We start from the raw sequence: 23,879 nt of genomic DNA on the forward strand, positions 1-23,879 counted from the left end.
TGAGAATACTGACTATTTAACGCTACTCTCTGTTTTCTATCTTTTAACCAGTTTTTAATCCACAGTAGGACACTAACTCCTATCACATGGCTATCCTAAAACAACATTAATGTCAAAAATGATAAGTGGAATTTGACAGCTTTTCTAGAAAACTCTTTGCCTGAAATCCAAACTCGCTCAACCTTGCTTGTTTCCTTTGTATTTGAGCAGGACCTTAATTCAATTGTGAAACTATACTTTAAAAGTGCTCAAAAATCTTTTTTGGGAGCCCGAGTGTGGATCTACCCGGATGTTACTAGGTACACCCAGGGAAAAAAGGAGAGAGTTTCTCTTATTGAGAGATAAAGTTAAAGCATTGGGGGCTAGCTTTTTGCTAGCTTACCCATGTAAATGTTTGATCAAATATTTGGACAATAAGTATATTTTCTATGAATCTGAACAATTGAAAAGCTTTGTTGAATTAAAGAAGATTGCCAAATGACCTCTCGGGCTAGGGGAAATAGTGTAGTATTAACTACCCTACTACCTAATAATTTTGAATAATTTGTTTGTTCTGCTCAACGTATTTGACTCCCCCCTATTGAGGTCCTTTATGGCGGTCTAAGAAAAGGGAATTTTTTTTCTGATATGAGAATTGTAATTGTTTTTTCCTCTCTTGAGTTATGTTATCTCTGAGTTTCTGGAACAAGAGTATCTTGTAATTATCTGTGAAATTACAAATACAAATTTTTAAAAAAATGATAAGTGGGTACAACAAGATGAATGAAATGGAGAGATTTAATCAAAGTAAAGTGATAATAACATGAAATAAAAGAAAAGGACCTATTTTCCTGGCACAACCCTACATTTTAATATTACTACCCTTAGTAAAATAGCGTTCCTTTCTCCACAATCTTGTCAAAGTTAATTCTCTCTGATTCCTGTCTGTTCTTTACCTCCAGATCTCCTTTTGCTCTGCTTCATTCACTGCTCCAGTCAGCACTGCATTTTCCAACCTATTTCATTCCCACCTTCCATTCCATTGAAAGCTCTTAGGGGAAGGGTCTTGCAACCTCTGTCTGCACCTATTTGTCCTTTCTTTCTGCAGGTAGCTCTCCGTCCTGTGTTAATTATCCCCTGACAGACTTAAGAAGACAGGGGGGAAATATAGAATCTTCCTTTTACTGTTAAATTTGCATGTCCTTCAAATTTGCATTTATTTTTATTTATCCAATGATTTGTCACACGGTCAAAATGAGACGTACATAAAGATGCAGACAGGTACGACAGAAAGACCTGAGCTTTAGAAATAAATACTACACTCAAATCCCTGACTGCTAAGATCAACAAAGTTCCACATTGCCACAGCTCTTACCTTGGTAATAAGGATTGCTTCTGCATACTCTCCAATTTAGTAATCCACAGCAATCACTTATATTCATACTCACTGCAGATCCCACTGGGAAAGCATCACTGAGCCTGACAACACGGCAGAGAATAGAGAGAGCTTCAACATTAGGTCTACAATTAAAATATCTGGTCCTTCTTGACCAACAGGAATAACGAGGTGAAAAACACTGCACAGCACACGCCTGAGCAGTGCAAGACCACAGGAAGTACAAAAATGGTATACGCCCCAGTATTAAAAGGAATAAAATGTAGTGATATCCAAACCATGTTTCTCTGGCCACCAGGCTTGAATACATTTCAGTTCTTTCTGCCCTTAAAGATGATTAGCTTTCTCCATATGCAAATATAAGGCAGTTTGCTACAGATTTTGGAAAAGGTTCTGCTTATACCTGTACATCTAAAGCATGCACTGAAGAATAAGTAGATAAGTATTGCCATACTGGGACAGACTAAATGTCCATCAAGCCCAGCACCCTGTTTCCAACAGTGGCCAATCCAGGTCACAAGTACCTGGAAAGATCCCATAAAAATACAAAACATTTTATACTGCTTATCCCAGAAATAGTGGATTTTCCCCAATTTAATAATGGTCTATGGACTTTTCCTTTAGGAAGCCATCCAAACCTTTTTTAAACTCTGCTAAGCTAACCTTCTTTACCAACGAATTCCAGAGTTTAATTACAGCAATATTCATTCCACCACACTCATTGAGCATTTGAAACACTCCCTCCCCCTAGTTTCTTCTCATACATCTTCTGATGGAGACCTCTTACCATTTTGAGGGTTAAGTGACGTGCCCAGAGTCACAAGGAGCTGCAGTGGGAACTGAACCCAGTTCCCCATGATCAAAGTCTACTGCACTAACCACTGGGCTACTCCTCCACTCAATAAAAAGAATTTGGAAACCTCTGCAAGAGGTTCCTTACTTTGGGTCTCCCCTACTGTTTTGCACTTGGTGCTTCATTCGTGGAGGTTTTTTTCTTCTGTTTGTGACTGAGCCCTTCTAACTTTGACAACTCATAGTTTTTCACCACCTTGAGATCCTCAGATACTATCATCCCAAACTCCATGCTCATCAGCCTCTCCATGTTAACATATACAGTTCCTTTGGGTATTTGCACTATAACTCCCGGATTCTATACAGCACATAATTTAACAAGCTAATGAGCGCTGATAATAGCACTTAACAAGCAATGATGAGCGCTAATTGGCACTGATTAGAATTTAGGCGCAGAATTTACATCAAACTTCTAATACACACAAGCAAATAGGGGCTTGGTTATGGGTGGGGAAATAGGCATTTTATGGGTGTTGTGAAATTTACGCACCTAGTTATAGAATATGGCCCAGTGTGCCTAAATCTATGCGCTGGGATTTATGCCAGCTTTTCATTGATGTATATGAATATGCTTAGATTTTTGCGTTGAGATGTCAACTAAGCGTATTCTATAATCGGCACCTAAATCTAAGCACCAATTATAGAATACACTTAGCACATTTCAGTGCTGATTTTTTAGGCGCCCTATATTTCGTTGCATTAAAGGTTAACTGCCTTGCATTTAACTGGCCCTCTAGTTTTTGCACATCACTTTCTTTCTGTTCTCCCATGGGTGTCCACTCTGGTGCAGATCTTTTGAAAATTTCCCTTCTATTCCTTCATAGATATCAATCAGAAAGATTGGCCCAGTACTAACCCTTGAGGCACTCCACTGGTCATCTTGTTTCAAATGAATGAGAGGATGAAGCTCAAGTACCAACCAAATATTTAGGGGTGGAACCATCAAAAATGTTGCTCTCTATGTTATACCTAGTGATCAATTAATGGGTGTTAAGTATTATTTCAAAGGAACAGAAGTAACGTCATTCACTGTTGTGCATTACTCAGGGTGAGGATAAATATGTTTGGCTGCTGAGGTTACCTGATCAAAACTGGAACCTTTCCAACAGTTATTCTGAAGCTGAGAACTATGAGGCACCACTTATCATGAACATTCAAGGCCGAAGTTAGATCTGGTTTTTCCGTGTCTGGGTCAAATGTATATCCTATACTCCACATACAGCACTATGGGGTTAATTCTAGAAAGAAGGTCTAAACATTAGGCCACCATTGTATATGAAGGTAAGCCGGGGGGGGGGGGGGGGGGACGGAGGACTTCTGGGAAGGGGCACCACACTTGTAAAGGAAGTTCAGAATTCGTTAAATTGATGATCCTCTGTGCGAGTTATTCAATGTCAGGCCTGGATATGGCTCAGTATTGAATTTTAGTCAACAGCAGTCAGCTTTAAAAAAATGATGACCAGTGCTATCTGAATATTGACTGGTCCACTAACACGTAGAAGCCCTGATATTTGGATACGTAGATGTATACTTAGATATTGGAATCATTTGAAAAATATAGCTTAAATGTTCCAAATTTTTCTAAAGACGTCTTGCTGAACATTTGTCTGTTTTTATCCCATGTCCTGCCCCCCCCCCCCCCCCCCGCCCGCCGCAGTTAATTCTGCTACTATTTTGGTCTGTGCTGCCTCTTCTAGTGATACCTATAGAAATGAATGAAAAATTTAGACTCAAAGGGTATCAATACTCTAAGCAAATGCATGATGCAAGCTCACGTTCTCCCCTGAGTGTTGCTCTTTCATCCTCTGGAATCCTTCCCAGAACTGTGTGCAGTGAGAATAAATAGCTGTAAATTCTGAGGATCTTCAGAGCAGTTCCTGCCATTACTCTGCAGGTAAGGACGCTGCATCTGATGCTTCTTTCTAGAACTTTAATCTCAGGAGTGGAAGAGGTTTATGGGCAGATGGTAAGAAGATACAGAGAGGGAGAGTAATAGAAACTCAAACATCATGCATTTCTCTTCTGCCCCCACCATCTATCGTAGGGTCCATTTAACCATTAGAAACATAATCCAGAAAGCTGTACGACTGCATTGCGATGATTGTCTTTATCTGTTGCAATTTTCTGTACCAATCCACCAAACGAGAATACAGCTATGGGGCAGTAGCCTGGTCTTAGATTTTGAACCTAATCATTAGCTGATCCCCAGAGAAGTTCCAAACCAGAATAAAGGATCTTTCATTTTTAAGGTTAAATGGGTTGATATTCAAAAACACTTATATCGTTCAACTTCAGGTGCTGAAGTTTAGGGAAATGCAATTCAGCTGTCAGATCTACATGGACAATCCTGCTGAACGGCAGCAGTAAACAGATGAAAGGGCGGCAGCTGATTTAAGTATTTCTCATAATATATTCATTGCACAAGACTCTCTTCTCCTTTCAGAATCCAATGGAAGAGGAAAATATCACCAGAGTGACAGAATTCATCATTCTGGGGTTTTCCGAATTTCCAGACCTGCAAATCCCTCTTTTCCTTCTGTTTTTACTGATTTACCTGATCATCCTGACGGGGAACCTCACTATAATAACCGTGACGTGCCTGGACCCTCGTCTCCACACCCCCATGTACATTTTCCTCTGTAACTTGTCCTTCCTGGATATCTCAAGCACCACCGTCACCCTCCCCAAACTAATGGACATCCTTTTAAGGCAGAGTCAGAGGATTTCTCTATATGGCTGTTTTATTCAGATGTATTTTTTTCTGCTTTTAACAAGTGCCGAATTTGTTGTTATTTCAGTCATGGCTTACGATCGTTACGTTGCAGTCTGTCTCCCTCTGCACTATACTGTCATTATGAATTTCAGACTCTGTGTATTAATGGTCACTGGGTCCTGGATGTTTGGCATTTTGGAACCAGTGGCCCACACTGTCCTTATATCATGTTTATCTTATTGTGGGACCAACAAGATTAACCATTTTTACTGCGATCTCTCAGCAGTGCCAAAACTGTCCTGTACCAGCACGTCTGCCCTTGAAAGTATAACATACATTTTTGGGACTTTCTTAGCCCTGCCTTGTTTTTTTACAACTCTCATGTCTTACGTCTACATCATCTCTACCATCCTGAGGATCCGGTCCACGGAGGGGAGACGCAAAGCCTTCTCCACCTGCTCCTCCCACCTGACGGTCGTTATTCTCTTCTATGGGACTACAATGTGTTTGTACATGAAGCCAACATCTGTGCACTCAGTGGATCAAAATAAGTTCTTTGCTCTGTTATACAATGTCTTAATTCCTGTGTTCAACCCTGTCATTTATAGCTTGAAAAACAAAGAGGTGAAAACTGCCTTAAGAAAAATTTTAAATGTGAAATAAATCCTGTTTGATGATCGGGATAGGTTGGGTGCTGTACAGATCTTTTTCTGAGGAGAGACTCAAGGCGAGTTAATGTTTATTTAAGAGGTAAGTCCTATGAATTGGAGGTTCTATTTAGGTGCGCCAATTCCTATAACAGCATCCGTGCATCAAGATAACATTATAAATGGTGTGGAGGAGTGGCCTAGTGGTTAGAGCACCAGTCTTGCAATCCAGAGATGGCCGGGTCAAATCCCACTGTTGCTCCTTGTGACCTTGGGCAAGTCACTTAACCCTCCATTGCCTCAGGTACAAACTTAGATTGTGAGCCCTCCTGGGACAAAGAAATATCCAGTGTACTTGAATGTAACTCACCTTGAGCTACTACTGAAAAAGGTGTAACCTGTTATATTTATTTAGATTTTGATGAAATTGATATGTGAGCACTTCAGTTTAGGCATGACCATTTACGTCAAGTGATGTGCATAACTGATAATATTCTATAAGTTACACACAGCACTTCAAGATTCGCCCAAGCCCAGACATACGCCATTCTGCCGTTACACACTTCCTTAGCCAAAACCACCTAGGTCATCTTTGTGCAATCATTGGCATTTAGGATATGCATATGTAGAACGCACACCCCAATTTATAGAATGACCTCCTTTATACAAAACAGGAATACCAAATTTCTGACATTATGATCGAGGCACATGTGAATTACCAAAAAGAGAAAGGACAGTCTGAGATTTGCAATATATCCCCCCCCCCCCCCCCCCCATGTAATGGTGTGACAGACGGCTCTTTTTTTGAACTCGTGACATTGTTAAAAATCATTGGGTTTTGGTATGAATTATTAGTTTTTCTGCGGTCATCGCAATAATTGAGTTTCTTTTCCCTCCTCACTGTTCAACACAATGGGGTTGATGTTCAAAAAAGCTTTTCTGGTTAACATCGTTTGCTCATTTTCAAAGGGATTTCAGTGTACAAATGTGTAAGATCAGACCTTTGAAAATGTGCTTAAAAGTCCCCCAGCATACTGGGGAGGTGATCCTGGGGGTGAGGTAGGGACAAATGATCCCCACAAGCAGCAGGTGCCGATTTTCGGCTTTACATTTCCTGAGCCTCTTTGTCTTAGATTTTACATTAATTTTCAAACGGTAGAAAGTACCCGTAGACTTTATGTAGAAGTGAACTTTTTGAAAGTTTCCTGCGTGATGTGCAGTGAAAAATGTCTTTATTCTGTGTTCATTATCACATGTCTCCTAAGCCATAAGAGGTCATTGTACTATGATATATGCTAGTTATTTTCACCACTGTGAAACTTTTAGACAATTCACCGGTTATGATATTAAACTTTTCTTTATTAAGCTGGCTTCTAGCATTTGATACATATCTGCAATACTGTCCTAAAAATACACAGAACTGTTCTCCTATCTTCGGTGCTGCCCTGTACTAAATTAATCTGTCCCACCCTGTTTTACCCTTCTGCTCCCAGTTTCTGCAGAACTTATTTTTTATAATTATTATTATTATTTATTTTGAAAGAATTCACTCCAGGCAGTGTACAGCAAGAATAAGTTAAACATAAACCATAGACGTCTCCGCATTTATCGCAAGCTAGAAACGCTGACACAGCTTTGCAAAAGGTCCCCTCATATTGCTAAGAGGCAGATCTGTTGTAAGTTGTCAAATCAGCTCCCTCCTAGTCTCTTACTGTACTGGGCAGTGTCCCTTTTCCCACACCATGCCACAGATTTGTCCCACAAGAGCACATGGGTTAAAAAAGAGAACTAAGATACCGGAAGAGAACCAAGACTAAAGACATGAGAAGAAATAGAGATATGCAAGAGAGGTTGTGATGAGAGAGAGAAGGGTGTGAAATGAATTAAGCAGAACTGGAACAAACAGAGAAAAGAGTGGAGGGAAGGGGAAGCTGGAGGGAAAAACAGGAGAAAGAGAGGGAGGGATAGACTGGGGAAAAGATAGATGATACAAGTCCTGATATATAGAGGGAGCAGAAGAGATAAGAGAGAAAATCGTCAGAGTCGACTGAGGAAAATATAGGAAAACCCAAAAGGGAAGAAAGAACTGGGACAGAGAAAGAATAGTGGAAGAAACTTTTCCATCTCTAGTAGATTAAGTGTAAACCTCCTTCCACATCTCACCTGGGTACGAGGGCATATCAAGATGCTTGCCGAGGCCTCAAACAACCCACAGGGCCTCTCTGACAGAAGGAAGACTTGCAGCAAGGCCCTAAGAGAAGGAAGAGCCTAATGGTCAGTGCAGTGGGCTTTGATCCTGGAAACATGGGTTCAATTCGCACTGTAGCTCCTTGTGACCTTGGGCAAGTCACTTAACCCTCCAATGTCCCAGGTACAAAAACTTAGATTGTGAACCCTCTAGGGACAGAGAAAGTACCTGCATATAATGTGTACAACGCTGACTACGTCTAGTAACACTAAAGAAATGATTAGCAGTAGTAGTAGAGACCCTGAAGGGATCCAGCAGGGAAACAGAAATCAACCATGGTTTGAGTTGTTCATAAATCAAAACACTTTACTAAAATATTTGAGGCCTAGGATGCAGCTGATAGAGAAACATGATTACAACTCTAGACATATGTGCAATTCATCAGCTATTAGAGGGTCACTGTGACTATAATACCCCACTCAGAATAATCTCTGACACTACAGCCCCAGGGATGTCTTCAGGCTCTGGAGGGTGGGAAACTACAGATGAGTGGGTTTGGGGGGGGGGAGTTTGGTGGGTATGATGTGAACAGGAGGATCATGAACGTGTGATGAGAGTAGGGGGATCAGGGATCTGATGTGAGGGGGGTTCAGGGGAGTCTGACGAGAGTAGGGGTATCAGGGTTTGATGTGAGTGGAGGGTTTAGGAGGTGGTGCCGGATCATGTTGGGGTGGGTGAGAGTAAGGGACGCAGATCCACACCTTCAGCCGCTACCTGGAAGCTATATGGGTGCTGGCCCTACATTGCATAATACAAAACCTAAGTGGTTCACAAAAATAACCAATGTAGTACCAGATAAATCACATATGAGCAGGAGGAAATGTGAGGGGGGCACGATGCAGTTAAACTCTTAATTAAACTGACATGTTTCAATTACTAAACTAGAAAAATAAAATCACGAGACAACAATTACTTGTTCCCTCTTTCTGTGCTGTTTCCAGTCCTTTCCATTTACTACTTCTTTTCTCCCCTCCTTTCTTCTTCACTTCCTGCCTTATATCCATCTTTCATATTCCACGCTCTTCCATTTTTCTTTCTCATGAAATTTGTCTAGTTTCCATCTATTCTCTTTCCCTGCCCTCCCCTCCCCAGCAGGGAGCTTGATGCATTAATAATTTTAATGAGTTAATCGCAAGTTACATTTTAATGCATTAATCATATTCAAAATGTGTTAAATATGCAGAACTACTTCAAATATATTGAGGGGTTGATGCAATAAAATGCCGTTTGCTCACCTATCTTATCTTTATCTTTAAATATTCATGTAACTAGCATGCTTCTAATAATTCTTAGAAAAGCGCCTTCTTGTGATACAAGAAGGAAAAGTCCTAAGACAGAATCACAGATTTTGCATTGTCGATGAGTATCTTTTGATGTAGATAAGATCAATTCATTGATCAGCTGGTGCAGAACTCATTAGATTCTCTGCTGTGCGTGCTATGATTTCACATGTTGACTTTAGGGATCGTTTCTCTAAGGAATTCACAGTAGGGATAAATATTTCTGACTGCCGAGAATTATCTGATCTGAGCTAGTGCCATTCGGACGCCGCAGTGCTACTTATCAGCATTTTGATTTTGGGAGAGGAGGGCTTTTTTTGAGAGAGAATAGTAGTTAGTAAATAGGCAAAGCAGATCTCAATAAATATGAAGATGTGATCTTTTGAAATTTGATATTATGAAGAAATTTGGTTGGGGTCTTGACAGACATGTACAATCTCTTTTTATTGCTTTGTTCTTTCTGCATCTAGATTAAAAATCCTGAAAGTCTGATTAATGGTTTTCCTGCATTTCCATCTTCTAGCATAACCTAATTTATCCTCGTACGGATTAAACACCTCACTGGAGTCTCCAGCACCCGGGGTACTGTCATCACCACTGTTTAAACAGGAGAGAAATTTTAGACTTTTCAATGCCTTCATTCATTTTCAGGAAATAAAGCATCTCCCACAGAAAGACCCTGAGCTTTATCTGAACCACTGCAACTGAAATTTGATGTCCTGCAACGGTATATTTCATCGCCTCTCCTTTTCAATATATTTGTCTTCTCAACGGGGCCAGGCAGTTAAACGTTGCACTATTTCAAATCACTTTTGTATCAATGAGATATAATTGAATATTTTTAGCACCAGACCTGAAAAGGTAATAAAATTAAATGTGCTTAGAATAATTAGCTGGTTAAATATTTTAAAAAAATAGAATTCAAAATAACCCAATGAGATAAATGCTAAAAATCTCCATCAAGGGTTTGACTGTGATAACTCATAACAGTGTCTTTGCCATTAACGACAGGGGCTTCCTGGAAGGGACAAGTTTATCCATGGAAGCACTGATTTTATCTGTAAACAACCTGCTTTACTTAGGATATGCGTAGATAATTATGGGAAAAGCAGTCTGATCAAAGGGCTTAATTCTTTACAGGCTGTCTCCTTTAGATAATTGTTTAGGCTGCTGAACATTTGAAATATAGGGGGACCATGAAAACCCTGTAGAAAGTTTCTCTAGGAAAACCTAGTTCTACTGAAAACCATAGGAGCCAACTTTTCATAATTATTGGGGGTGCTAAGCCCAGTGGAAATAACCCCTCCCTGGACACATACAAAGAATTTTCTCAATATTGGGGGTGCTCAAGCACGCACAGAGTCGGCTCCTATGCTGAAAACCTAGCTTTAGAAGTTGGCAGAGTTTAGTTTGCAAGGTTTTCTTTGGATAACCATTAAGTATGTCAGTCGGAGTTTAAGCTGCTCTCAATTTGTAATACAGTAGATAATGATGGAGTGTTGTATATTAGGAACTGGTTAGACCTCACATCCATCGTTTGCAGTCAGATATATTCAAAGCAGAAGTGCAGAAGAAGATGGTAGGCAGATTTCTGCCCCTAATAGGAAGAAGAGAAATGGAACAGATGAAGGCTAAAATGGGAGACAAGGCATTGAAATGTGTGCGGGGGTATAGAGGGGGCATTTTATTCCAGTAATACCTCGCCAAAGACACATACAGAAATAGCACGTCATTTTTCCTATTGGACATCCTCGTCAAACATCCATCAGATATTGCTGTCAGTCTATCTACCTGCTTGGCTACCTTAAGATTATCAGATAAGATCGCCCTCCCATAGTGTACTGCTCCCTTGAGCTTCGGCAAAACTCAAAATCCTGACCTTCCATTGTTTTAGCATTAAATCTTAGCTTCAAGGCTCTTGCCCATTCTCGAAGCTTCACTTGAATCTCTTTGTATTTTCCGTATCTGCCAGGGTATCTACTCTGTTACAAGAGTGCTATTGTGCTGAACCCTAGACCTTTCCTGATGGGTCCTGTGCAATATCTGAAGACTGATCCCTGAGATGCACCATTGGTGACACCTCTTTCCTCAGGGTAAACTCCACTTCCCACTATCCAGTCACCTGCCACAAGTCAGTTTCTAACTCATTTATTTCTTTTCATCCCAGAATCCAATGGAAGAGGAAAATACCACCACAGCGACAGAATTTTTCATTCTGGGGTTTTCTGAATTTCAGGAGCTGCAAATCCCCCTTTTCCTCTTGTTTTTACTGATTTACCTGATCATCCTGATGGGGAACCTCACTATAATAACCGTGACATGCCTGGACCCTCAACTGCACACCCCCATGTACTTTTTCCTCTGCAACTTGTCCTTAATCGATATCTGTAGTACCTCGGTCAGTATCCCAAAACTGCTGGACATCTTCTTAAGGAAGACTCAGAGAATTTCCGTAAAGGGATGCTTTACACAGATGTATTTTTTCCTGTGCTTTGGTTGTGTAGAAGTTCTTATCATTTCAGTCATGGCTTACGATCGCTACGTTGCGATATGTCACCCTCTGTATTACACTGTAATTATGAATCAGAGAGTCTGTGTGCTGATGGCCATTGGGTCCTGGATTTCTGGGATTATGGAGCCAATGACACACACTGTTCTTGTATCTTACATCTCTTACTGTAGGTCCAATGTGATTAACCATTTCTTCTGTGATGTCTCCGCGCTGCTGAAACTCTCCTGTAGCAGCACCTCGACCATAGAAAGTGCAACGTACATTTTTGCTGTTTTCGTAGAGCTACCCTGCTTTATTACAACTCTTCTGTCTTACGTCTACATCATCTCCACCATCCTGAGGATCCGGTCCACGGAGGGGAGATGCAAAGCCTTCTCTACCTGCTCCTCCCACCTGACGGTCGTTATTCTCTTCTATGGGACTACAATGTGTTTGTATATGAGACCGACCTCCCTGCAGTCACTGGATCAAAACAAACTCTTTGCAGTGTTGTATAACGTCCTAATTCCCATGTTTAACCCCATCATTTATAGTCTCAGAAACACAGAGGTAAAAACTGCTTTAAGAAAATGTTCTAATAGAAAATAAATGTTACTTTCAGAATACTTTCTCTGTTTGGGGACCCAGGTCAGTACATCCCCAGTGTATCAGAGACACAGAATAAGAAGCATCAAGTGAAATAATTTATCTTTAGTAACAACATGAATATATTTCTGTTATGGGAATTACCAAGAGATTGGGGTTCCAGGATCTAAATACCTACACCTAGGACCTGGCATTATAATGTATGAATGTTTTATGGAAGGCTTCTGAGGTGGACTGTTGGAAGACACAATTCATGGCTAGTAATGCTGTGAAAATATTTAAATAATTCAAATTTTCTTGTGTCAGCAATGTTTAACCACATTATCTGACTTATTTTGTCTCACGCAGTTTCATGATGATGTGAAGGGCAGAGAGCTCTAGGGATAAGCTGCCATTTGCCACAAAATGTCTTTATCTGATAATACTGTGCAGTCTTTTAAAGAGGGCGCGTTCATATATGTGTGATTATATGCACACGCAGGGACTCTTGCACACGTGTGAACTGTCGGAAGAAGAGCAGGCAGTGTTAATAACATTCGTTACAGGAAAAGAAAGATGAACATTTTTTGGCTGGAAGATTATTTTTTAGATTATGGATTGTTTATTCTTTGCTAAAGTTATGTCATAACGTTTTCCCCTTTTCACTGGGTACAGTGTGTTTGTCCCACGACATTCAGGTGAAATGAATAAATTCCCCTAACAAGGCCATTCAGTGCCCATCACGTCTTGAGGCACAAAGTGGAATCCTCTCTGGGTTCAGATCATTGAGCTCTGCTTTACACAGCATGGAGGGTAGTTGTTTCTGTAGCCCCATTAGCTCTCCAGGTTGAGAGATATGGGAAAGGTTTTGCTTCTACAGTTTGAGGACGAAATACATTTTTCAGGCACTGGGTAGGGCCACTGTTAACTCTCCAGAGATCAGATTAATGCCAGACTGCATGAGCTTCCATCGAGTTTAGAAAACCCGGCTTTTTCAAAGGTAATAATTACAATTACAGATTGGGGAGACCAAGATGAGGAGACTATAGAGCAGATAGAGGGAGGGATTAATTCCACTGGTCCCCAGAAAAAGCACCAGATAATCAATCCTCATGAACAAGTAGGGACGTCATATCAATGACTGTGGATCAAGGCCCCTGGATTATTGTTATACTGTGTACACATTTGTTTTCATGTAAGGATTTGCTCCACTTGCTAATAAAAAGATTTTTTTTTTAAATACGTCATTTTAATCTGGTTTTTCCTCCACCTAGAACTTGAAGGTTAAGCAGATTATACACATCAACGTTAAATGAGAGTCGATACACCAGGTCGAACGTCCCAAAGGCAGTTCATTGTTTCAAAAGTAAATCGGAGACCTAGAAACAATTTTAACAGAGGCACCAGAACTGATGATCTTTGCTTCATTTGCTATGGCAGCACTGGGGATCTTTCCTGCCCTCAGAGGAAAGCAGGGCCACTAATAGAGTACGAGTGTCTGGGGGTGGGAAGTGGAATTGGGGGAAGGCCAGAAGATGTTTTTAATGGAGAAGGATTTGCATATATTCGGTGGGTAAATGTTAGTGCGTAACGTAGAATGACAGGACAGGGAACGGGTGTTGTGGGCCTGGGACTACAAATACATATAGATTATGACATTGAAGCCAATTTTTCATGCCGCTACCTGGTTCAGTGAGTCTGAATATCAACGGACAGCTCAGCATGGTTTAATATCGACCCTCCTAGTTTACTCTTGCATATTTGGTGGCACCAAATAACATTATATGCTCCAGACGTCCTACTGAAAATTGATGTGTCTGTGTTAATATCCACAGGCTTTTTTAATATATAGATAGATAGATAAACATTGTAACCCCTTTTTGTTTGTACTACCTCTTCCAGTGATTTCTACAGAAATGTATGTAAAAATTAGATTCCTAGACCATCGAATTCTCCAACCAAATACATGAAACAAGGTTGATTGTCTCCCATGTGGTTTGCAATGCATGTTGTTGTTTTTTTCATCCTCTGGGGTGGGATCCTTCCCAGAGCTCTGTGCAGTCAGTGTAAATGCTGAGGATCTTCAGGGCAGAGCTGGTGCAGTTCCTGGCGTTACCCTGCAGGTTAGGACGCTGCGTCTGATGCTTCTTTATAGATCTTTAATCTTGGGAGTAGATGGTACCATGATTTAGAGAGAATGTAATAGATGGTAGAGGGCGGGTCTGAACTCAATCAGCATGCAAATCAAGTCAGAATAGAGCTGAGATTACGAGGACCTGCAGGAGAAATGTATCCGAACCTTTTCTAATCTTTAGGAGCAGAAAATGACAGCAGATAAAGACCATATGCCCTATGAGTCTCCTCAGACCTTTCTGCAAGGTACCAATGAGCCACTGGCCTCCAGTTAGCTTAGCAGGGTTTAAAAATGGTTTGGATGGCTTCCTAAAGGAAAAGTCCATAGACCATTATTAAGATGGACTTGGGGAAAATCCACTGCTTATTTCTAAGATATAAGCAGCATAAAATGTATTGTACTGTTTTGGGATCTTGACCTGGATTGGCCACTGTTGGAAACAGGACGCTGGGCTTGATGGACCTTCGGTCTGTCCCAGTATGGCAACACTTATGTACTTGGGATTCTGAATGGAATGTTGCTACTCTTTGAGGTTCTACATGGAATGTTGCTACTCTTTGGGGTTCTACATGGAATCTTGTTATTCTTTAGAATTCTAGAATCTTGCTGCTCTTTGGGGTTCTACATGGAATGTTGCTACTCTTTGGGTTTCTGCCAGGTACTTGTGACCTGAATTGGCCACTGTTGGAAACAGGATGCTGGGCTTGATGGAACTTCGGTCTGTCCCAGTATGGCAACACTTGCGTACTTATGCACCAACCCAATGTCATTAGCTGATCCCCAACAGACGTTCTTAACCAGAATAAAGGATCTTTCATTTTTACACGTACTCAGGCTGAAGTTAAAGAGTACTAATGCAATCAACTTCAGCTGATTGTTTTAAAAAATGCTGGGCTGACAAGTGCATAAAGTTGGGGGAAGATCATCTAAAATGTATCCATTTTGTAAAAGGAGGGACTGGGAAATTCTGAGGTGGGGACTTTGTTAGTAAAAGTTAGGCTGTATAACTAACGTGCAAAGAAATAAGTTGAGGACTATGCCTTGAGCTGTCAGATCTACATGGATAATCCTGAGGAATATCCGAGATAAAGACAGGAGTGGCCCAATTGTTAGGCAGCAGCAGAAATTAAATCCGGTTCCCCAGGTCCACAACCTGCTACGCTAACAATCAGCAGTGGGCCGAGATCCTGGGGAACTGGGTTCAATTCCTGCTGCAGCTCCGTGTGACCCTGGGCAAGTCACGTAGCCTTCCATTGCCCCAGGTACAATGTACTACTTAGATTATGAGCCCACTAGGGACGGTGTCAGTATTTGTAAATAGAGGAGTGTGGTAGCCGTGTTAGTCCACTCAAGGTTATCAATAGAAATCAAACAAAATAAAACATGGAAAAGAAAATAAGATGATACCTTTTTTATTGGACATAACTTAATACATTTCTTGATTAGCTTTCGAAGGTTGCCCTTCTTCCTCAGATCGGAAACAAGCAAATGTGCTAGCTGACAGTGTATATAAGTGAAAACATTCTAGCATTACTATGACAGTAAAATAGATACCATTGGAGATTCTACATGGAATGTTGCTACTATTGGAGATTCTACATGGAACGTTGCTACTATTGGAGATTCTACATGGAATGTTGCTACCATTGGAGATTCTACATGGAATGTTGCTACCATTGGAGATTCTATATGGAATGTTGCTATTCCACTAGCAACATTCCATGTAGAAGGCTGCGCAGGCTTCTGTTTCTGTGAGTCTGACGTCCTGCACGTACGTGCAGGACGTCAGACTCACAGAAGCAGAAGCCTGCGCGGCCACATTGGTGATCTACAAGGGCCAACTTCTACATGGAATGTTGCTAGTGGAATAGCAACATTCCACGTAGAATCTATAGAAATCAAACAAAATAAAACATGGAAAAGAAAATAAGATGATACCTTTTTTATTGGACATAACTTAATACATTTCTTGATTAGCTTTCGAAGGTTGCCCTTCTTCGTCAGATCGGAAATAAGCAAATGTGCTAGCTGACAGTGTATATAAGTGAAAACATTCAAGCATTACTATGACAGTCTGACAGGGTGGGAGGATGGGGGTGGGTCGGAGGTATGCATGGGGACATCAAAGTATTTGTAAAGAAATTGTTAGGTCTAGGTGGTATATAAATACCGAAAATCAATAAAATAGACAGATAAATCATCCACTCACTTTACGCATCAGCCACCCTTTTAAATATTTCCCCTAATATGTTTATTTCATTAGGTCTCTTCTCTTTCCAGAATGCAATGGAAGAGCCAAATATCACCAGAGCGACAGAATTCATCATTCTGGGGTTTCCTGAATTTTCAGAGCTGCAAATCCCCCTTTTCCTTCTGTTTTTACTATTTTACCTGATCATCCTGATGGGGAACCTCACTATTATAACCGTGACGTGCCTGGACCCTCGTCTGCACACCCCCATGTACTTTTTCCTCTGTAACCTGTCCTTCGTAGACATCTCTTACACCTCGGTCACTCTCCCCAAACTAATGGACATTTTTTTAAGGAAAAACCATGGTATTTCCGTATATGGATGTTTTATACAGGTGTATTTTTTTCTGCTTTTATCAAGTGTAGAGTTTGTCCTTATTTCAGTCATGGCTTACGATCGTTACGTTGCAGTCTGTCTCCCTCTGCACTATACTGTCATTATGAATTCCAGACTCTGTGTTTTGATGGCTGCAGGGTCCTGGATATTTGGGCTCTTGGAACCAGTGACCCACACTGTCCTTCTGTCATGTTTATCTTATTGTGGGTCCAACGAGATTAACCATTTTTACTGTGATCTCTCAGCACTGCCAAAACTGTCCTGTACCAGTACTTCTGCCGTTGAAAACGTGACGTACATTTTTGGAGCTTTTTTGGCATTTCCTTGCTTTATTACGACTCTGACATCTTACGTCTACATCATCTCCACCATCCTGAGGATCCATTCCACGGAAGGAAGACGCAAAGCCTTCTCCACCTGCTCCTCCCACCTCACGGTCGTCATTCTCTTCTATGGGACTATGATCTCTTTGTATATCAGACCAATGTCACTGCAGTCGTTAGAGCAAAATAAGTTCTTAGCTCTGCTATATAATGTCTTAATTCCAATGTTCAATCCTGTCATTTATAGCTTGAAAAACAAAGAGGTGAAAACTGCCTTAAGAAAAGTTTTAAATGGAAAATAAACCCTGTGTGGTAACTGGGCTTGAGATGAAGACGAATAGGTTGGGTGATGTACAGCCCTTGTGCTTTCAAAATAGATGTACTTTTTTCTAAAGTTGAATCAAAGCAGGTTAATGCTGAGTGTTGATCATGAAGATACCATTACAGAACATTAGCATGTTTGCATGGAAACACCTAAGTTTAGACGCAACCATTTATACCAGGTCAATTGCAAGTGTAAATAGGAGCGTCTCTGTATCAGTATGCCTGTCACTTTTTGCATGCACACCCATAGTCCAACCATGCTTCGTCCTTGTATACACCCCCCTTCCATGTCACTCTGTACTGCTTAGTTGCTTCCTTATTGGTGTGTACCTCCCAATCCTCAGCACATCGACTTAGGTACAATAGATAGAATAACCTTAATGTTGGTAATTCTGTATTTCAGAGTGGAGGAGTGGCCTAGTGGTTAGGGTGGTGGACTTTGGTCCTAAGGAACTGAGTTCAATTCCCAGCACAGACAGCTCCTTGTGACTCTGGGCAAGTCACTTAACCCTCCATTGCCTGCCACATTGAGCCTGCCATGAGTGGGAAAGCGCGGGGTACAAATGTAACAAAAATAAAATATAATGATCAAGGGCAGGCATGATTTACCAAAAGTGAGAAAGGATTGTTGGAAATTCAAATAAAGAGCAATGAGTCTCAGGTATGATCTTTGAGATTTGCAGTATTCGCCCCATGTACAGGAGCAGAAACATTTTAAATCATTGGATTTTATAACATATACAGTTTCATCATGATAATTGAATTTCTTAACACCTCTCCACTTTTCTACACAATGGTGTTGATGTTCAGAAGACTTTGGCAGTTAACATCGGTTGTTCGTTTTCAAAAGGAATATCGATGTATAATGTGCAGAACTGGACTTTTGAAAATGTGCTTAAACGTACACGTGAACGCTGGGGAGGTGATCCTGGGGGTGAGGATGGGAAACGTGGCAGATGTGCAGGTTTGCTTTTCCTGAGTCTGTTTCCCTTAGAAAATTATCACACTATATGAGGTCATTGTACTGTGACCACTAAGTTGCTTTGGAAAAATTCAGCCATGTGATATTAAACTTTTCTTCATTAATCTGGCTCGTAGCCTGTGATATGTATCTGCTGTACTATCTTAATAAAAAAAAGAATTATTCTCCTATCTTCAGTGCTACCCTAGAATATATTAATCTGCCTTCCAATCACAGCTCCCAATTTCTGCGCAATGCTGTCCACTCATATAGCCAAAATGTAGACCTGTCGTGTCCCTGCAAAGCCTGGCCAACAGCTCTCAGATCAGCTCCTTCTTTGGGGTCAAAGTTCAAAAGCATCACAACAGGCTGTTAGCTGCGGGCTGCATAATGACCACATTTAAATGCATTTAACCATTTCTGCGGGCCTCCCACTCTAACCTGTATGCAAAGCCAGCATTATGTTTTCCCTTTCCCCTATACCCATTTCATGTAAAATATATTATGATGCAAAGCTCACAGTGTGACTTCAGGATAATTTAAGAATGACACACTTTTCAGGATCCTCTGAGACTGGGTTCAGATAGCAGGACTTATGGCTTTTTAACTGTCCCTAACTTTATCACTGAATATCGCTGGTTCCAGGTTACTCCTGGCTCTGCACCAGACCACTTTAGAACCTGCCAGACAGTGGTGTGAAGATCAGCTAATAATTGGTGACATGACTCGGTTAAGATCCCATTTGCTAAACCGCTTTAAACACATAATACACGGCTTGTTGCACACTAACTGCTAGCATTAAGGGCTTGGCGGTATTTCGCAGTTCGTGGGTGATAATAGCATTTTGTGTGAGGGGGTTTCATGGGCAGAGAATGGGCGTGGAAGGTGGTTTGTGGTTAGCGAACTGCAAATACTACATACGAACTGACTAATGGGCTGTTAAGATGGGACCCACTTACTACCTTCTCAATAGGAGGTGCGAAGTGGTTCCAGGCTAACTCCAGAACTCTAGCGTACCAAGGGTGGGGTAGTGAGGGCGGTCCGCCTTACTTCCAGGCAGCAAGGGGGATGCACTGAGCAGTCGTGCGATAGTCAACTCTTTTGGTCCCCTCCCCCCATCAACTTCCTGTTCCTGAGCAAGGGCCCGGCACAGCCTGCAGCCGAGCGACTGCTCAGCTCACCCCTTGCTTTACGGAGGGGGGAGAGCTCCGTCCCTGGTGGCAACCAAGGTAGGTACTTCCATTGCTCCAGAGTAGTGCACATGAATGGAACATTAATGCGGGACCTGTAAAGACAAATGTTGGGAATGGCCGCTGTCGGAGTCAGAGTGCTGGGCTTGATGGACCTCTGGTATTTTCCCAGCATGGCAGTGCATATGTGCTTATGTACTGGTTGCTGTGTTACATTTGCAACTATCACACAGTAAAGACCTGGGTTTATAAAGGCATGCTATAGACATGCTAACGTTTTTAAAGCACATTAATGGTTGACAAACTATTGCGCCTATAGGAATGTATTGGCACGTTAGCGTTGAACGCATCTTAACTTTGAAGGCACATTAAAAATGCTAACACACCTTGAAAAAACTTACCCCTTCGTGTAGTACCTGCTAATTTTACAGGAGTTCAGTAAAAAAAAGCCCCATGTATCACTCAATATCAGGAAACGGCCACCTCCTGACTGGTTAAACCATTATGATTATCGACCCCATAATTGAGACTTGTATATCTGGTGGTATTAGATGTTCCAAGCTTTTCCCAAATGTCCTGCTGAAGATTAAACTCAGTTTATCCCATGGTATGTCATTGTTATTATTATTAATTCTGCTACTCTTTTGCACTGCATTTACCTCTTCCAGTGTAGAAATGAATGAAAACCTTACACTCAAAGGGTGTCCCATACTCTGAGCAAACTCTTGAGGAAGGTTCATTTTGAACCTCTCTCAAGTGTCCCATACTCTGACCAAACTCATAAGGAAAGGTTCATTTTGAACCTACCTCAAGTGTCCCATACTCTGACTAAACTCATGAGGAAGGTTCATTTTGAACCTGCCTCAAGTGTCCCATACTCTGGCCAAACTCATGAGGAAGGTTCATTTTGAACCTGCCTCAAGTGTCCCATACTCTGACCAAACTCTTGAGGAAGGTTCATTTTGAACCTCTCTCAAGTGTCCCATACTCTGACCAAACTCATAAGGAAAGGTTCATTTTGAACCTGCCTCAAGTGTCCCATACTCTGACCAAACTCATGATGAAGGTTCATTTTGAACCTGCCTCAAGTGTCCCATACTCTGACCAAACTCTTGAAGAAGGTTCTTTTTTTTCCTTTGTAACCACAAAGGAAAAAATGAACCTACCTCAAGTGTTGCTTTTCGTCTTCTGGAATCCTTCCAGAGCTGTGTGCGGTGAGGATAAATAGCTGTAAATACTGAGGATCCTCAGATCAGTTCCTGCCATTTCCCTGCAGGTAAGGATGGCTGCGTCTGATGCTTCTTTCTAGAACTTTAATCTCAGGAATAGAGGAGCTTTTGAGAGAATGACTTGACTTGCAATGATGTATGAGTTCTGCTTTGCCCTCGCCATCTGTCACAGAGTTTTAAAAAGTTTTGGATACGCTTCTAAAGGGCAGGACCTTGAAATTTTATTTAGCCAGACAGTCTGAGATGTGTCCATGTCCCACTTCTAGAATGAGGCACATGGACCAGACTTTTGTATTTCGGGATTTGATTGGTAATTCAGGAGACCCAGACTGCCCACTGTCAGAGTAAGGATGCTGAGCTCAGTAGATCATCGATCTGACCCAGCATCGTATATCTTGCATTTTATGTTCTTATGAGTGCATTAAAGGTTTATGATAAGAATTATTGCCAGATTTTGTTAGGTTATTTTGTACGTAGTGGGGGTGAGTGAAATTTGTATCTCCTAGCATTTGTGTACTTTGAAGTGTCTGGAAACTTATTTTTAGTGGAGAGTAAACATGTTAAGATTTCCTGTGCCTCAGAGCAGATAAGCCAGACATGGAGCCAGAATAGGAGAAAACTGGGAAATGCATATAGCAGATCTTATCCAGTGTCCTTCTCTTCACATTTCTAGCCACAAACCCTGAATAATTCAGTCACCAATTCAGCCACAGCAGCTGCCCAGCTATATCCAATGTAGTAGGTCCTGATAACCTATAAAAAAAAATTGAAAATGATGGATTGTGAACCTGAGAAACTGGATTTGATTCCTGCTGCTGCCTGAGCATCCGTGGGTTGAGATTCTGGGCAACCAGGTTTAATTCACTCTGCAGTTCCATGTGACCCTGGGCAAGTGGCTTAACCCCCAATTACCCCAGGTACAACAGTAGTACAATGTACCACTTAGATTATAACCCCACTAGGGACAGACCAGTACCTGTAAAATGAAACTGTAAACCACTTAGTTCTAAGCGATGTATAAATACTGAAATGAATGAATAAATCACAGGCCTGATAACCAGCTGGGAATGGCCCCTGGCCAGTTAAATAGCACTAATATTCAGCGCAAGATAGCCAGTTATCGCTACTGAACAGCTAGCCACAAGACGCAGCCGACTAAAGCACAAATATTCAGTGATTAACTGGCTAAGTTGAGCAGTTAAGAGAGCAATTAGTTGCAGCCGCCAAAACTGAAACTCAGTATTCAGTGCCAGATATCCAGGGTCAGAGCTGGCGTTGGTAGCTAACCGCATTTCCTGCTTCCGTCTGAATATTGGGGCATCTGCCCTATTCAGTCTCTGCCCTGCTGCACCTTCACAAACAACAGACGTAGCTTGTGGCACTAGCATGGTCTTAGATCATGATCTCTTATTCTGGTAGAAAATATGTAAGTCTGAAATCTATCAGGTTGATATTCAATAATACTGATGTGATCTTCAGGTGCAGTTGATGTCCTGGGGCGTTTTGGGATGGGGCCGTAGTTTAAAGTTGAACAAGTAAGTTAGGTTCTTAAGTTGAGCAGCGAGGTATTCAGTTGTCAGATCTACAAGGATAGTCCTGCTGAATGTTAGAAATAAAGAGAAACAGATGAATTATCAGCTTACGATATGCAGCAGCCGCCCTTTGAAAGATTTCCCATAATATATTCACTGTACGAGGTCTCTTCTTCTTCTTCCAGAATCCAATGGAAGAAAAAAATATTACCACACTGACAGAATTCATCATTCTGGGGTTTCCTGAATTTCCAGAGCTGCAAATTTTCTTTTTCCTTCTGTTTTTACTGATGTACCTGATCGTCCTGATGGGGAACCTCACTATAATAACCGTGACGTGCCTGGACCCTCGTCTCCACACCCCCATGTACTTTTTCCTCTGTAACTTATCCTTCATCGACATCTCTTACACCTCAGTCACCCTCCCTAAACTGCTGGACATCTTCCTGAAGCAGAGACAGAGGATTTCTTTAAATCATTGTTTTATACAGGCATATTTTTTTATGTTCTTAGCAGGTACAGAATTTGTTCTTATTTCAGTCATGGCTTATGACCGTTACGTTGCCATATGTTACCCTCTGAGCTATATTTTGATTATGAATTTGAGACTCTGTGTATTGATGGCAGTCGGGTCCTGGGTCTTTGGAATTTTTCTACCAGTGACCCACACTGTCTTTCTTTCACGATTATCTTATTGTGGGTCCAATGAAATTAACCATTTCTTCTGCGATCTCTCAGCACTGCTAAAATTATCCTGTACTAGTACTTCTGCCATTGAAATTCTGACATTAATCGTCATTATGTTTGAAGGAGTGCCCTTTTTCATTATAACTCTGACATCTTACGTCTACATCATCTCTACCATCCTGAGGATCCGTTCCACGGAAGGAAGACGCAAAGCCTTCTCCACCTGCTCCTCCCACCTCACGGTCGTCATTCTCTTCTATGGGACTATGATCTCTTTGTATATCAGACCAATGTCACTGCAGTCATTAGAGCAAAATAAGTTCTTAGCTCTGCTATATAATGTCTTAATTCCAATGCTCAATCCGGTCATTTATAGCTTGAAAAACAAAGAGGTGAAATCTGCCTTAAGAAAAGTTTTAAATGGAAAATAAACCCCGTACGATAACTGGGCTTGAGATGAAGACGAATAGGTTGGCTGCTGTACAGCCCTTGTGCTTTAAAAATAGATGTACTTTTATTGGGTTTGGACATGTTTCTGAGGTGGGAATATGTAGACTATTGAGATGTTACTGAATAGGGTTTATATTATACTGTTATGTATTTTCTGGCAAATTGTGTAACTTGATTGAGCTGCGTTCAATAAAAAATGTTGAAACACATAAAAATATATGTACTTTTTTTCTAAAGTTGAATCAAAGCAGGTTAATGTTGAGTGTTGAT

General features: G+C 41.1%; 4 protein-coding genes across 4 annotated transcripts; all 4 read left to right on the plus strand.

The window, feature by feature from the left end:
• The first annotated feature begins 4,676 nt into the window (after nucleotides 1-4,676).
• Nucleotides 4,677-17,601, plus strand: LOC115458429 (olfactory receptor 5V1-like). The gene is made up of 2 exons (XM_030188395.1): nucleotides 4,677-5,626; nucleotides 17,578-17,601. Exon 1 carries the CDS (start codon nucleotides 4,677-4,679, stop codon nucleotides 5,601-5,603), a length of 927 nt encoding a protein of 308 aa, XP_030044255.1. The 3' UTR covers nucleotides 5,604-5,626; nucleotides 17,578-17,601.
• Nucleotides 11,289-12,215, plus strand: LOC115458430 (olfactory receptor 151-like). The gene has a single exon (XM_030188396.1). The coding sequence runs from the start codon at nucleotides 11,289-11,291 to the stop codon at nucleotides 12,213-12,215; it is 927 nt and encodes a 308-aa protein (XP_030044256.1).
• LOC115458434 (olfactory receptor 5V1-like) lies at nucleotides 16,612-17,538 on the plus strand. The gene has a single exon (XM_030188401.1). It carries the CDS (start codon nucleotides 16,612-16,614, stop codon nucleotides 17,536-17,538), a length of 927 nt encoding a protein of 308 aa, XP_030044261.1.
• Nucleotides 17,602-22,663: 5,062 nt separating the features above from the next.
• Nucleotides 22,664-23,590, plus strand: LOC115458431 (olfactory receptor 1009-like). The gene has a single exon (XM_030188397.1). The coding sequence runs from the start codon at nucleotides 22,664-22,666 to the stop codon at nucleotides 23,588-23,590; it is 927 nt and encodes a 308-aa protein (XP_030044257.1).
• Nucleotides 23,591-23,879: the final 289 nt, after the last annotated feature.

Source organism: Microcaecilia unicolor, chromosome 14, assembly GCF_901765095.1.
Source record: "Microcaecilia unicolor chromosome 14, aMicUni1.1, whole genome shotgun sequence".
NCBI lineage: Eukaryota > Metazoa > Chordata > Amphibia > Gymnophiona > Siphonopidae > Microcaecilia > Microcaecilia unicolor.

Bases quoted from the DNA above. Each gene is read 5' to 3' on its own strand.
- LOC115458431 (XM_030188397.1), top strand. From the start codon at position 22,664: ATGGAAGAAAAAAATATTACCACACTGACAGAATTCATCATTCTGGGG.
- LOC115458434 (XM_030188401.1), top strand. From the start codon at position 16,612: ATGGAAGAGCCAAATATCACCAGAGCGACAGAATTCATCATTCTGGGG.
- LOC115458429 (XM_030188395.1), top strand. From the start codon at position 4,677: ATGGAAGAGGAAAATATCACCAGAGTGACAGAATTCATCATTCTGGGG.
- LOC115458430 (XM_030188396.1), top strand. From the start codon at position 11,289: ATGGAAGAGGAAAATACCACCACAGCGACAGAATTTTTCATTCTGGGG.